The sequence below is a fragment of the Trichoderma evansii genome, assembly GCF_050947405.1.
Source record: "Trichoderma evansii strain SZMC 28006 chromosome Unknown GGI43scaffold_26, whole genome shotgun sequence".
Lineage (NCBI taxonomy): Eukaryota > Fungi > Ascomycota > Sordariomycetes > Hypocreales > Hypocreaceae > Trichoderma > Trichoderma evansii.
In genome coordinates this window covers 218184-229531 of record NW_028145180.1, presented here as the reverse complement: position 1 = coordinate 229531, position 11348 = coordinate 218184, and the positions used below count along the sequence as shown (strand labels likewise).

The 11348-nt window shown below is 44.8% G+C and overlaps 3 protein-coding genes and 1 non-coding gene across 4 annotated transcripts; 1 reads left to right on the top strand and 3 right to left on the bottom strand.

The window, feature by feature from the left end:
• Positions 1-1213: 1213 nt before the first annotated feature.
• GGI43DRAFT_415866 (uncharacterized protein) lies at positions 1214-2017 on the bottom strand. The gene has a single exon (XM_083207201.1). The coding sequence runs from the start codon at positions 1811-1813 to the stop codon at positions 1370-1372; it is 444 nt and encodes a 147-aa protein (XP_083056516.1). The 5' UTR covers positions 1814-2017; the 3' UTR covers positions 1214-1369.
• Positions 2018-4784: 2767 nt separating this feature from the next.
• Positions 4785-6033, bottom strand: GGI43DRAFT_415864 (NmrA-like family domain-containing protein). Its single transcript, XM_083207200.1, has 4 exons — positions 5859-6033; positions 5633-5742; positions 5520-5571; positions 4785-5446 (listed from the first exon to the last, which is right to left on the bottom strand). The coding sequence occupies exons 1-4, from the start codon at positions 5932-5934 to the stop codon at positions 5031-5033; spliced, it is 654 nt and encodes a 217-aa protein (XP_083056515.1). The 5' UTR covers positions 5935-6033; the 3' UTR covers positions 4785-5030.
• A 73-nt stretch (positions 6034-6106) lies between these two features.
• On the top strand, positions 6107-6207 carry GGI43DRAFT_t199. The gene has a single exon. It is a non-coding gene; the product is annotated as a tRNA-Ala (tRNA).
• Positions 6208-6489: 282 nt separating this feature from the next.
• GGI43DRAFT_219844 (DUF1996 domain-containing protein) lies at positions 6490-8110 on the bottom strand. Its single transcript, XM_083200335.1, has 4 exons — positions 7681-8110; positions 7491-7612; positions 7253-7430; positions 6490-7179 (listed from the first exon to the last, which is right to left on the bottom strand). The coding sequence occupies exons 1-4, from the start codon at positions 7990-7992 to the stop codon at positions 6790-6792; spliced, it is 1002 nt and encodes a 333-aa protein (XP_083056514.1). The 5' UTR covers positions 7993-8110; the 3' UTR covers positions 6490-6789.
• Between the last annotated feature and the right edge of the window lie 3238 nt (positions 8111-11348).

The following is an 11348-nucleotide window of genomic DNA, read 5'->3' as shown; positions in this document are numbered from 1 at the left end:
CAAGTTCTTGAGACGCGCAAAACAAACGAATACGCAGCCATAAGAAACAACTTGAAACAAAACGAGCCAATGGAGACCCTGTCCCGACTTAATAAAAGACCTTGATATAAGAAACACCAACTGAATTGCCAGTCTGCGAAAACTAACGCTGTCCAACGAATTGTTCACTCTCATTTATAACAAAGAGTCACTAAGATATCAAATGGAATAAAGCCAATTAATTCTGAACATGGCCTGAGGGAATTAAACAGTCGCTTTTTCAAGGTCCATAAATAGCCTATCCTCTAGGAACCAGACAAATTCTCATAACGCTATAGCGCTCAAAGACATATAAATCCTGTTAAATATCAACATCAACTAATCTCTTATAAAATGCAATGAAATTTTCGCGGATATGAGCTAGTCCGATTTCTTAGAATTCTGTCATTTTAACTTTCTAAAACCCATCTCTTCAGAAATTGGCAATAACACACTTTGCTTAATATGAATAAATACAATGCTTTTCTATGCTGTACATATCGCAAAAGATGAGTCTATAATTTACTACATCATTTCTGAATGATCTCCCCAATACTCTATGCTAGCTATGTCCTTTTCATCCAATAGAAGTGTAAAGAGGTCTGAGTTATAAATGAAGTTATATAGATTCAAAATAAGCTGTGAAAGGTTATGCCTACGCTCCCAATTCAAGTATTGGATTGGTTAAAGATATCAAAAGCAATAAAGTTCAGCTAGCCTGAGAAAATTAAGGTCGACCAAAGCTGGATTGACTAGATCGACTAGATCGCTCAACAATAATAACATTCAAGATAAAGTTCCGCGCCGAAGATAAAGCTCCACACCCATAACTCAACAACACGACCATGAGGAAGCCAAAAAGAAAAAGTCATAGAATTGAATGGCAAGAAGAAACGAATAAAATAAAGAGAAGGATAGTGAGCAAGCGTAGCGCTGCAGCCTTCACCGCGGTTTGTTGAAGCGCTTCCACAAATTTTGGATGCAGAAAACCCTTCGCAGCCTTTTAGAAGCTAAGATCGTAAGCGATGTGAGGAAGAGACTTTCTGAGGACCTTACTCTTAAGCAAACTTTCATACAAGCCCTCAATGATCCCAAAGGAAGCATAAAAGTTTACATCTATACAAGAAAATACTTGGGGACATTTATGTACACCACGTAAGAGTTACTTTACTGGTCTACGTAAGGCTGATCAAAGTGAAGAGTAATATATTATATTTCATTCCATTAAACTCTATGATTTCTAACTTCCAAAGCTTCATATGCGATCGTCTCCGAATCCTCTATTCTTCCGTCTATAGTGCATTAAACCATTCATAAATTCAAACTGGATACTAAAAGTAGCTCTCCTCCTCTATGGCAAGCTGGCAGGAGCGTAGCTCTGGTTGGGTGACACAACCTTGCCAGCTTGGACCTGGTTATCGGTGTAAGCGGGCCAGACAATGAGCTTCTTGGCCGCATCAGTCACGGCTAAAGTGGTAAAGCCATTGCCAGGGCCAAATTGGCCGCTCCAGCTGGATGTGACCGTGTAAGGTCCGCAAGTGACAGGGCCACCAGTGGCCTGGGAGGCAGTCTTGGCCGCCTTGACAACGTATGTGCAAGATGTGGCAGCAGCGAGATGAGTATCGACAGCAAATGTCCAAGTGCATGAAGTGTTGGCAGCATCGCACGTCCGCTTGAGGTTTTCAATTGTCCACTGGGGCACATTGGCCATCATGGATTTCTCGGCAGGAGTAGGAGCAGCAACGACATTGGAGGCTGCGAAGAGAGCGGCGATGAAAGTCTTGGTGAACTGCATGGTGGCGGTTTTGGTGTTTTGGTATGAGATTGTTGTGAAGTAGTAGTTGAGTTGCGTCAAGGGATGTGGAGCGAAGTGTGAGTGGATGAAGAACCGAATGGAGGATGGAGGGAACTCTTTCACTCTTTATATAGAATTTTAACTCAAAGAAAAGAATTCAAGTGGAGAAGATACATTACGACCAGAAGCCATACCAACCCAATCCAGCACATTTTTTGTCTTGTTCAGGGGTGCTGAAAGAGCTGTCATCGGATGCGATCACCCGAGCGCTTTACGAGATGCACCCCTGCAGCATCTCGTAAAAAAAGGTACTTGTTGCCAAGGCCGCCAGTGTGTGGTGGCGATGCAACATGGTTGGCCAACTTCAACATCGCCGTTATTCAGCATGATATGCAGGGGTTTATCCCACATAATTCACAGTGACGACCCAATCCAAAGTCTCAGTTTTAGACAGGAAGGGAGACTCAGAAAAAGTGATGTAATTATTTGAGCCATATAGAAATTGTCTCGATTAATTATGTGCTGAATCTACCAGCAAGCATTTTGTGCTACTACTATTGCCGAGCTGTAACGTTGCTGGATCTGCAAACATTGGCTTGGATATGCTTAGAATCTCCCGGATTGCGTCGAACTGCGGGGTGCCCGATCCGGGATAAACCATCTGCCGCCGCTCGTATTCTATGAATAGATCATAGATAAACGGTTACCGTATCGGGAAATTCTACGGCTGGGCGAGTCCACCGCCCCCTGAACTTGGTCCAATGTTTTAGTACTCTTACCAAATATCTCGTAAAGTCTTGCCTGAGATATAGCTCCCTTGGAAAACAAATATGGCGGTCAGAAACATAGGACCCGAAATGGACTCGTATTCATTCACTGGGAAGAAGAATCCTTGTCAACATCCTTTGCAGAATATATCCCTATTTGATGAGTCAAAAGACCGGGCCACGAAGTTTATAGGTATGCTTTATTAATAATTGTGGAACACCAGAGTTGCGTAGCCGCGGCTCGTATAGTGACTTCAATTGAGTAGCTTCAACTCTAATAGACGGCCGGTTTGTAAAGTAACCCCTATGGAATATTGTAATATTAGCGATAGTAATCCGTTGGTTATGCCAGTAGCGCGGATTATTCTGCGCCCAAATACTATTTTTGCGGTTCTGAGCTTCCTCGTTCGTGCAAGTAGGGAGAACTCAATACTAGTTACATGTAGCTAGGGAGAATAGGCCTCGGCAGATCTTCAATACCGACGGGCTCCACTTAGTGGTATACCCCTTGACAGGCCAAGAATCAGGTCAGCTAGAGCGGATACGCAGCAACATGAGTATTTAGACAAGGAATTCAAGCAGCCGAAAATGACAGACACAATAGAAAATGCCAGCGACTTGGTGCCAGTTGCTTACTGCACGCTACATGGCATGGAAGAGCATAGAATGTAGCATAACATAATGAAATGAGCACAGCATGTCGCACTTTGTCCGCATAATGGTCTCGTATTGCTGAAATCCCTGCACATGAGCTGCGGCCGTCGGGCTCTCCGTCCGTTATATGGGTGACGTAGCCATGAAGAATTGAGACTCGGTATCGCATTATTACGAAATGTTTTGCTATTATTATCTATACCAGAAACTTTGTTGTTGGGTTGCCGCTGAGAATTGTATTAAATGTTACATCGAGATAGTATGACACCCTTAGTAGCTTAGAGCAAGCTGTCTAGCGTCCTTCGTTATTTTACACGTGTAATTTGTAGCCAGAAGACATACTGAGTCTTTCACTTAGTATTATGAGTTTAAAATAATATTCAAGTTCAGTGTCTGGCTAGGATAAGTCACTTTCAGGCCAATTTTGATATATACCTAAATGCTGTCATTGTAGTTTTGCTGATAGCTACCCAGCTCGTACGCTTCCTTGGGAAAGAACTTGGGATGGCATGTCACAGGGAATGAGAGAATTTGAGCTATGACGCCATTGAATCCCTTGTCTCAGACCATGAGGGCGACAACACTGGTCTGAAGGATGATTACATGTAGTTACATGTAACCTACCCTATAGATTAGAAGCTACACCACAGCGAAAGGACTTACTAGATTCCCACCAGCACTACTTCCGTTGAGGATAATTTTGGATGCATCAGCACCGATTGAGGCGGCATTCTCGCGGCACTAAATCCTATTAGCTCAAAGTCTACAGTCGAGCGATCTTGCATCACAAGTATGTGCATAATAACACCTACCCATTTTAGTGCATCGAAGCAGTCGTTGAGTGCATGCGGAAACTTATACTCAGGCGCCCTATTATCAGGGCTAATAAACGAGATGTGCATACTCATCACATATGTATTACACTTACTGCCTATAATCAACACTGACCACCACTGAATTTGTCCAAGCGGCAATCATGAGATTTTCGGAATGCCTAGTGCAATGCCCACCAACAACCCACTCGTGAATGCTCTCCTGCTTGCAATGAGTGCTGCAACCCGATTGCCTTCCAGGCTTGCCGGGGGATTATGTGTCAACGACGTCAATGGTCTGCTTAATAGACCCCTTATAATGCAACCTGAGCCTTGAAACAAATGTGTCTACAGGAACCGATCTACAACTGTGTAACTGTAAAGATTACTCATACCGCAAAGAACAGCTGCAGTGCATAAGGGTCTCTTTTGTTTGATGCGGGTACCGGTGGTGGTATATAGGTGCCTTCTTTGAAGTCTCAAATTTGAGAGCTTTTGGCGATCAAGGATACTCGTATAGCTCTCAGCATCACCCCTGAGCCGTAAATCCACAAGTCGCAACTCGGGAGCGGCTCTCACCATATTAGAGCCGGCAGCAAGGGTTCCGCTAGGCAGCTGCATATCACTGAGTTCTCGTAAATATCGTATTTAGAGATGGCTGACACTTGGCAAGTGGGGACAGAAGGACAGGGAATTCGAAAACTCTCAACAAACAAGGCTACACACACACACGAAGACGCTATCCTCGATTGTTAAAAGGTGCTTATATTACTTTTTGTATGAATTGCTATCTATTTTGTAGCCACTGGTTTTCGGGCCCCTCTACTCTTGAGAATTTAACGAAACACTAAAAGAGGTAGATACACAAAAAGAAACTGTAAAAGCGAGCATAGGATCGCTAATTGGGGTCTTGGAATGCCTTTGCCGCCTTCAACTGTTCCAACCAAGTTATTGGCTTGCCTTCGAGAATAGACAAGCTCCAATCTAATTTCTCCCCAGCATGGTAGCCACCTCATCCATTAAGTTGAAGTTTTGCAATGGCTTCTCAGCTACAAAATCCGGCATACCTCTTCCTTTCAATGGAGCTGTAAACATTTCATAAGGGAGAGAGAAGAATTTAGAATCCTTGCTGACCTCGTTACGCTTCAATACGATGGCCTTGAAAGACTTTCCCGTATCAGCCTCAGTATCAAATATAGGGAATGGCGCTGTTTCTGAGGTAGGAATAGCCAGGGTCCACGGCTTATCCGGTGACTCTTGAGAGAGCAATTGTCCGGGGATGTTTGACATGAAGAAGCCAGGCTGGTAAAAAGTCGCTGGAATGCCGGAATCACGAGCGTATTGCTCAACCATAGCCTTGCTATCGAAATGGTAGACTTTGGCCAGCTTACCGTTGGTAGCTTCAACACAGTGAGTCAGTATGAAGAACGCCTTCCTATAATTCCTTGTGTTGAGGACAAATAAGTAACTTACCCTTAGCAACATCGATAAGCGAACTGTAAATAAGCCGTTGTATTTGAGCACCCTACATCTAATATTTTAGTATTTGAGCCCAAAGTTCTCAACCACGCACAAGCTTGGCTTACCTTTGCAGCATCCACAATTGTCCTGCCCTGCTGCTCTTCGCGTTCCTTACTCATCGTATGCCAGTAGTTTGTGACAGCAAAAATCGCTGCAGCACCGACAAAAGCCTTGGCTAAAGACTTGCCATCATTAATATCCGCCTACTCTCTGTTAGTAATTGGGCTAGCCCTGAGAAATTTAGAAATTCATTACCTATATCAATGGACCCGAATTGAAGTATTTACTTACGGCCTAAAGCTCGATTTAACTGCCGAATCTCAGCAACTGCTGCCAAAGTAAACGACAAGCAAACATGTAAGCTCATCAATCATATATAGAACAGAGTTTGTCCCCATATAACAGTACTACTCAAGCTAGCTATTTAGCTTATTCAGTTAGTTGCAGCAACAGAGCTGTCAATACCTCTCTAATCAGATTCGAAACATTCATGAGGAAAATATTGCCCCCATCGATCAAGCCAATCAGAAGGCTCATATGGGCGGATGGTTTAGTGGTATAATTTTCCCTTAGCATCAAGCAGCTTCCGAGCTACTTAACCGCATGGGAAAGGTCCGGGGTTCGATTCCCCGTTCGTCCAATAAGCATCTGAGACTTGATTTTTTTTTGGCGTTATTGGTCATTTGTACACTGTCCAAATTTGGTAGTTCTGTGTCAGCAATTCTGTTTCGTATTCGGCCGGACCTGAACCAAAATGGTTCAATCTTTCTTTACTCCTTTTCTCTTTTTTTTCCTCGACATATGCTCCGCGCAAAGTATTTTCAAAGAATGCTTTCATTTTCAACAACTGATATCAATTCGTATTAGTATTTCTGGGAGAGCTGACACGGGTGCACAACATCATCATTGTTATGTACATCGTTCTTTATTGCGTATGTAGTAAATGCTAACTATGTACACGGTTAAAGCCCTGATCGGAATCACTCTGTCCAAATCAGCAAGTGTGTTGGCATAAACAGAGTCATTGCGGTAGACTCATATCATTCCTTATCATCATTCGTGAATTCAATAACATCCTCCTTCGAACTGCAAGCCCTATTCTCACTGCGTACTTCGATACCACGCCCGATAGCTGGAGCTACGGTTTGATTCGATCGATTGCCTTTCGCTGCTGTCTTCTCGGCTGGATCGAAGATGCAATGGTTTCGGCGTCCTGACAGATTTAGTGGATAGGGTTGTTACCGGGGAGGGCGGCAATTGGGCCGGCAAGTCCAATCGGCTCGGTAGGAGCAGGAGTCTGGAGCTGCTGGGGTGAAGAAGAACCAGGAGTGCCGTTAGGTCCGACGTTCAAGCTGCATCCCTTGTCAAGGACACCGTTGGGGCCAGTGCAGGTGGCGATGGCGTTGTTGAGAGCATTCTGGTCCGACCAGCCCTGGAGGTAGTCTGCGTGAAGACTGTAGCCGGTAGCATCACCATCGGCGTAGACAAGGCGGTTGTAGTTCTGGATTGAACCAGTGTCATAAAAGAACTCGTAGAACACTGAGAGAATGGCCTTGGGGTGTGATTGAGGGCAGACACCTCCATTGTAGGCACCGATGGCTGGGAAAGCAATCTATAGTCTTGTTAGCGTTATCCATATCTTGAGACCAAGAAAACTCGTGACGGGTAGTAAAAGATTTACATACGTGATCCTTGTGAGTGGCGCTGTCCAAGTTAACACCGTCCCAGCAAGACGGGAAGAATGTCTCGGAACGCATGCGCTGGCACTGCTTAGAAGGGAAGGTATTGGAGTCAGGCACAGGATTGGGATCAAGGCAAACGTGCGAGATGGCTTGATCCTCGAAGCTTGAGGCATTGAAAGTGCTGGTCAAGTGTTAGAACTGTGAAGAGAGAGAAAAAGAGTTGTCATTTTCAAATACACACCGTCGGGTTGGATCTCCAACCAACATGATGAGGCCCTGAGGAGGGGCAATGGGAAGAGGAGCTGAATCGCAGTTGGTTCTGCCAGGAGCATAGTCGCAAGCCCGTTGGATATAGTAGGTAGCCTATAGTTTTTATCAGTATAATCTGTTAGGGTATGAAGAACTGTTCTACAGTAAATTCGAAAACGTACACTGCCCTGGAAGGTGACTAGCTCAAACAGGCCATCAGTTCGCTGATGGTAAACTTGGGGCTGCCAGTAGTTGCTTTTATCGAGGACCTTGTCACATGTTGTGGCAGTGGCAACTCGTGCTTGAGCAGGGGTCGTGTTGAAAGAGAAAGCGGTGCCACCAACAACGGCGTGAACATGAGAAGACAGTACGCCAGGAGATACGATGGGATCGCCTCGGAACTGAGTCAGGGGAGAGCAGTTGACTGTGAACAGCTGAGCTTGGGCTCCAGCGGTGACGGCCAGGGCGGCCAGGGCAGATTGCTTGACAGTCATGATGTAAGTGTTAAGGCAAGACTATTATCGCTTTCAGACGACTTAAAGAGGAATGAAACTGAGGATTGAAGCTGAAGGATGACCTGGTGAGCAAAACCTTTAGAGTCTGGGGACCTACGACGTCTTATATATCAATTGAAATGCTATGCATGAGAGGATCCTGGACCTCTCGTTTTTTTATCTCCAATGTAACCAAAATCCATAGTTATCCCTGTCGTTATTGCTCTTCGTGCTGACATGTTTCGAAACAACTCTTTAGTCATCTCAGTAGGAACTGCATGCTGGTCGAATCTACCTGGTCCTAATCGGCCAAGCTATCCCCGTTCCTGGAGAGCTTCATCGGGGACAAGCGCATCTTCAGCATCTTCCTGCAGATCCGGATTCGGTCCGAGCTCACAGAGAATCAAATACCACTTCGAAATCGAAATGGCGAAGGATGCTTGGCCCTTTCATAGACCGCCCTATCATCTGATGGAGTTGCCCGCCGAGCAATGCACCGAATACGCTGGTGTGTGCAGAGAAAGCACTGGCTACGCGTAGTCTATAGTCCAACTAGGTAAAGTAAGAAACGAAACAAGAAGGCAGGAGAATAAGATGCGGCGGGGTAGAAACGAGTCTCTATAGGTCAGAGCTGGCAGTGAAGTGGCGGATCTGCAGCATTGCCGAGTGGTTGTTTAGACTGACTCGTAGCAAGTTGGCTCACTGTGGCTGCGACTGCCAGGGGGCTGGATGCAGACAGAGCCCACAGTGGCTTATAAAAAAGTCTGGGGTATGCATTGGGAAGTATTCAAAATGGGGTGGAGCTTGGTGGCATTTGTGACAGCTTCATGCTAGGAGACGTTTTGCTTGTCAGCCCACCAATCAGCCACGAGCATGTGCGCACTACTCTTTTAGCCAAGAATGACAGTTGCAAGGTTGTTGGGGATTATTCGGATTTTGGGTTGGGCCACGATTGAAGTTGCACATGACATGCTAGGTGAATACGCAGTAAAGTCGTGTAAAGTGGTCCATATCCACCACTTTTTTCAACCAATGGTGGTATATTTCACAGCCCCTAGCTAAATCGGTAAGCATTGAAGCTTCTCTAGAACCTTGTTAAGAAACATCAGTAGTATGGTTTAGTTTTAAACTATACTTAGTCAGAAACTATTTTCATTCAAGTCGACGTTATTCGTCTCAGCCTCGCGCTCATTATCATTGAGGAGGCTCCATATCTGACAAACCATTCGATCCTTAGAAAGTAACTTCCTGATCTTGAATACCATGGCACCATGCACCATCTACTTGGTGCTATCACACACGGGTACTATCCTTTCATCTTACTGACTGAGCATGCACGGGGATGATCGGCATTCCCACAGCCGCGGTCCTTGCTTTGGTTATGCGGATGAGTTCGGCCCCGGGTTGAGGCTGCATCGCTCGCGGATTATCGCTAAGCATTCATTTATACTCCAGATTTGGTATGATTAGCGGAACGGGGGTGATCGGCCGCCTATCTTTGGAATAGTTCATCTACTTCGGGCTCATGCATCGCTAGATTTCAAAGGCAGCGCAGTCGATGCTGGCTCTCGGCGATAGAAACAAAGACAGTTCCAAGTGTCGTGCATGGGGTCTTTGCCCCAAGTCTGATGGCTGCTAGGGCCTTGAGTCGGACCTATTAGCTAGTGCGACGTCTAGGTATATTAACTTGATGGAGACGGCCAGGGGTTGTGACCCAGGCACTTGAATTCAGGCATTTCCCCGCGAATCAGATATGCCGTGCTTGATCGGCTTGTCGTTGCTAATGGCTTAGCTTGAGCGGACCAAGGCTGGCAAAAAGATGGAATTAGGATTTAAGACTAGCACCTAATTGTAGAAATATCCCGCGAGGTTACAAACAAGGCACTGCTCTGTACGAAGTACCGATCATTGAACCATGGCTGAATGCGGAGTTCATTAAGCTTATGGTAGCATTTTCTGGAGTGCAGAGACCGGGGTTCCAAAATCCAGGACAATGGCGCAATATTATCCGACGGTCAACGTTCGGCACCCAGTTAATTTTTTGCATACTTTTGTCTTTATAACAGTTATATTTTGTATTTGGTTTGGTTTTCATTGAAAAGCTATCACTTAATCTCATTGTGGTTAAACATTTTTGGTGTCATTTATTCACTGCGCACAACTCTATCAGTGTTGATTTGCTTATGATAAGCATGGTCTTGCTGCTGAGTCGGATGGTAGAATAGGACCTTTGTTCCGTTAATTTATTTCAACTCCGCTAAACAAGCGCTCTGTGTCGTACAAATGTATCTAACGTATTAGACGCCAAGCTTCCCCACGCCAGTATACAGGATACTCGTACATGTATGTTCCCCATACTGGTAGCTGCGTGTGCCACCTGCAATGTAACACAAATATCAACCTCGGCCATACGAAAACTCACCTCTACACGCCAATAGTTGTATTAGTATGACTAGACTCACCAAGATATTAAAGAATTGTTCTAGCCAAAAGAGTCACGCTATTAGTTGTAGAATCAAACTTTACTCAGGGTGATTAGTATCTGATTTGTTATTCTCGCGTTTCTGTTAGGCAGGGGGGAGCCGCTGTTCAACTAACCCAAAAGAGTTTACAACCACTCAGGTCTAAAAAGTTTCGATTATTTTTCGCCCGGTTCATCATCTGATCAGTGCTATAAAATGTATCGCCATGATTATACTGCAGGTTGTGCGAGTGGCGACCCTCTTGCCACCTGCCGAGTGGAGCGTTCGGGGAGCTCGGACATGAAACAGATGGAATTAAAACCAAGTACGATCTGAGATGCATGTATACGCTCTTCTCGTTGGGCTGTAATTGAAACCCAGGAATAAACGTAAACGGACCGTTTCTGCATACTAAGCTGCAATCATCACGGCTCCACCCAAAAGGATGCGCATGGTGCCGGGTTATCCAAGATATGATGTAAGTCTCAATTTACAAGAGTTGTTTTATTCAATTCTCATCAGTTCTAAACCCATATACTTTGAGGAATATAATAGCGGGAAAGAAGGGATATCTAGCTCGGATTGACTCTGAAGAGTCAGAGTATAATAATGGCGATGGAAACAAATTCTGACATTCTCCCTCGAGATAAATATTGCAACAGCCTCATTATAGATATATAAGCCACAACGCACCTGCTAAATTGCTGCATACCATCTCTTTCATCACCATTGCAACTACAAATCAGTATTCCGTTGCAACGACAAGCACAAATTATATTTAATCCTAATCAAATTAAGCCAAATCTACGGTATTACTGAAAGATGCACGAAAATTCTCCAAGAATATGCCTCACCTCTTACATTACAGCGTGTGACGATTGCTACTATAGCCGC

Excerpts from the sequence above, each read along its gene's own strand:
- GGI43DRAFT_415866 (XM_083207201.1), bottom strand. The coding sequence starts at position 1,813 with ATGCAGTTCACCAAGACTTTCATCGCCGCTCTCTTCGCAGCCTCCAAT.
- GGI43DRAFT_415864 (XM_083207200.1), bottom strand. The coding sequence starts at position 5,934 with ATGAGCTTACATGTTTGCTTGTCGTTTACTTTGGCAGCAGTTGCTGAG. Across the intron at positions 5,572-5,632 it reads CAATTGTGGATGCTGCAAAG|GGTGCTCAAATACAACGGCT; the intron begins GTAAGCCAAGCT and ends TATTAGATGTAG. Across the intron at positions 5,447-5,519 it reads GCTTATCGATGTTGCTAAGG|CTACCAACGGTAAGCTGGCC; the intron begins GTAAGTTACTTA and ends ACTGTGTTGAAG.
- GGI43DRAFT_219844 (XM_083200335.1), bottom strand. The coding sequence starts at position 7,992 with ATGACTGTCAAGCAATCTGCCCTGGCCGCCCTGGCCGTCACCGCTGGA. Across the intron at positions 7,613-7,680 it reads TAGTCACCTTCCAGGGCAGT|GCTACCTACTATATCCAACG; the intron begins GTACGTTTTCGA and ends TAAAAACTATAG. Across the intron at positions 7,431-7,490 it reads GTTGGAGATCCAACCCGACG|CACTTTCAATGCCTCAAGCT; the intron begins GTGTGTATTTGA and ends ACACTTGACCAG.